The sequence below is a fragment of the Onychostruthus taczanowskii genome, unplaced genomic scaffold (genome assembly GCF_017590055.1).
Source record: "Onychostruthus taczanowskii isolate IOZ18803 unplaced genomic scaffold, ASM1759005v1 scaffold6765, whole genome shotgun sequence".
Taxonomy (NCBI): domain Eukaryota; kingdom Metazoa; phylum Chordata; class Aves; order Passeriformes; family Passeridae; genus Onychostruthus; species Onychostruthus taczanowskii.
This window is the reverse complement of record NW_024504528.1, coordinates 1-436: the sequence shown is the minus strand read 5'-3', so window position 1 is coordinate 436 and position 436 is coordinate 1. Positions and strand designations below refer to the sequence as shown.

Below are 436 nucleotides of genomic sequence, written 5' to 3'. Positions count from 1 at the left end.
TTTCCCCCTAAAATCCATTTTTTCCCCATTTTCCCCCCCGGCTGACCTTGATGGTGCTGAGGTCCATGGGGTGTTTGATGATGTCGCAGTAGTCGTGCAGCCCCAGCGCCTCCACGTCCACGGGTTTGTAGAAGGGCCAGGCGTAGGCCGCGTGCTTCTTGGCGAACATCTCCTTGATGATGCCCCCGCAGTACTTGAGCTGCTCCGAGGCCTTGGAGCCGCGCAGCTCCACGGAATGCTGCTGCGAGTCCGGCATCTCCTTCTTGGGGGGCTTCACGGGCCGGCCGCTCTCGCGCCGCGGGCCCAGCTTGGTGGCCTTGGGCTCGGCGGGCAGCGAGGAGGAGTCGTGGATGGGGTCCATGGCGGTGGGAGTGGTGGTGTCTGCTTTCCTCTTCACGCCTTTCTTTGTCTGCCGGGGGAACGGAGAGGTCAGGGA

The 436-nt window shown here is 63.3% G+C and overlaps 1 protein-coding gene across 1 annotated transcript; it reads right to left on the bottom strand.

Moving 5' to 3' along the window:
• Positions 1-7: 7 nt before the first annotated feature.
• Positions 8-427, bottom strand: LOC121344777 (bromodomain-containing protein 4-like; the record flags this gene model as incomplete). The annotated part of the gene is made up of 1 exon (XM_041421004.1): positions 8-427. A coding segment is annotated over one exon (420 nt), but the record flags the coding sequence as incomplete, so codon positions are not given.
• Between the last annotated feature and the right edge of the window lie 9 nt (positions 428-436).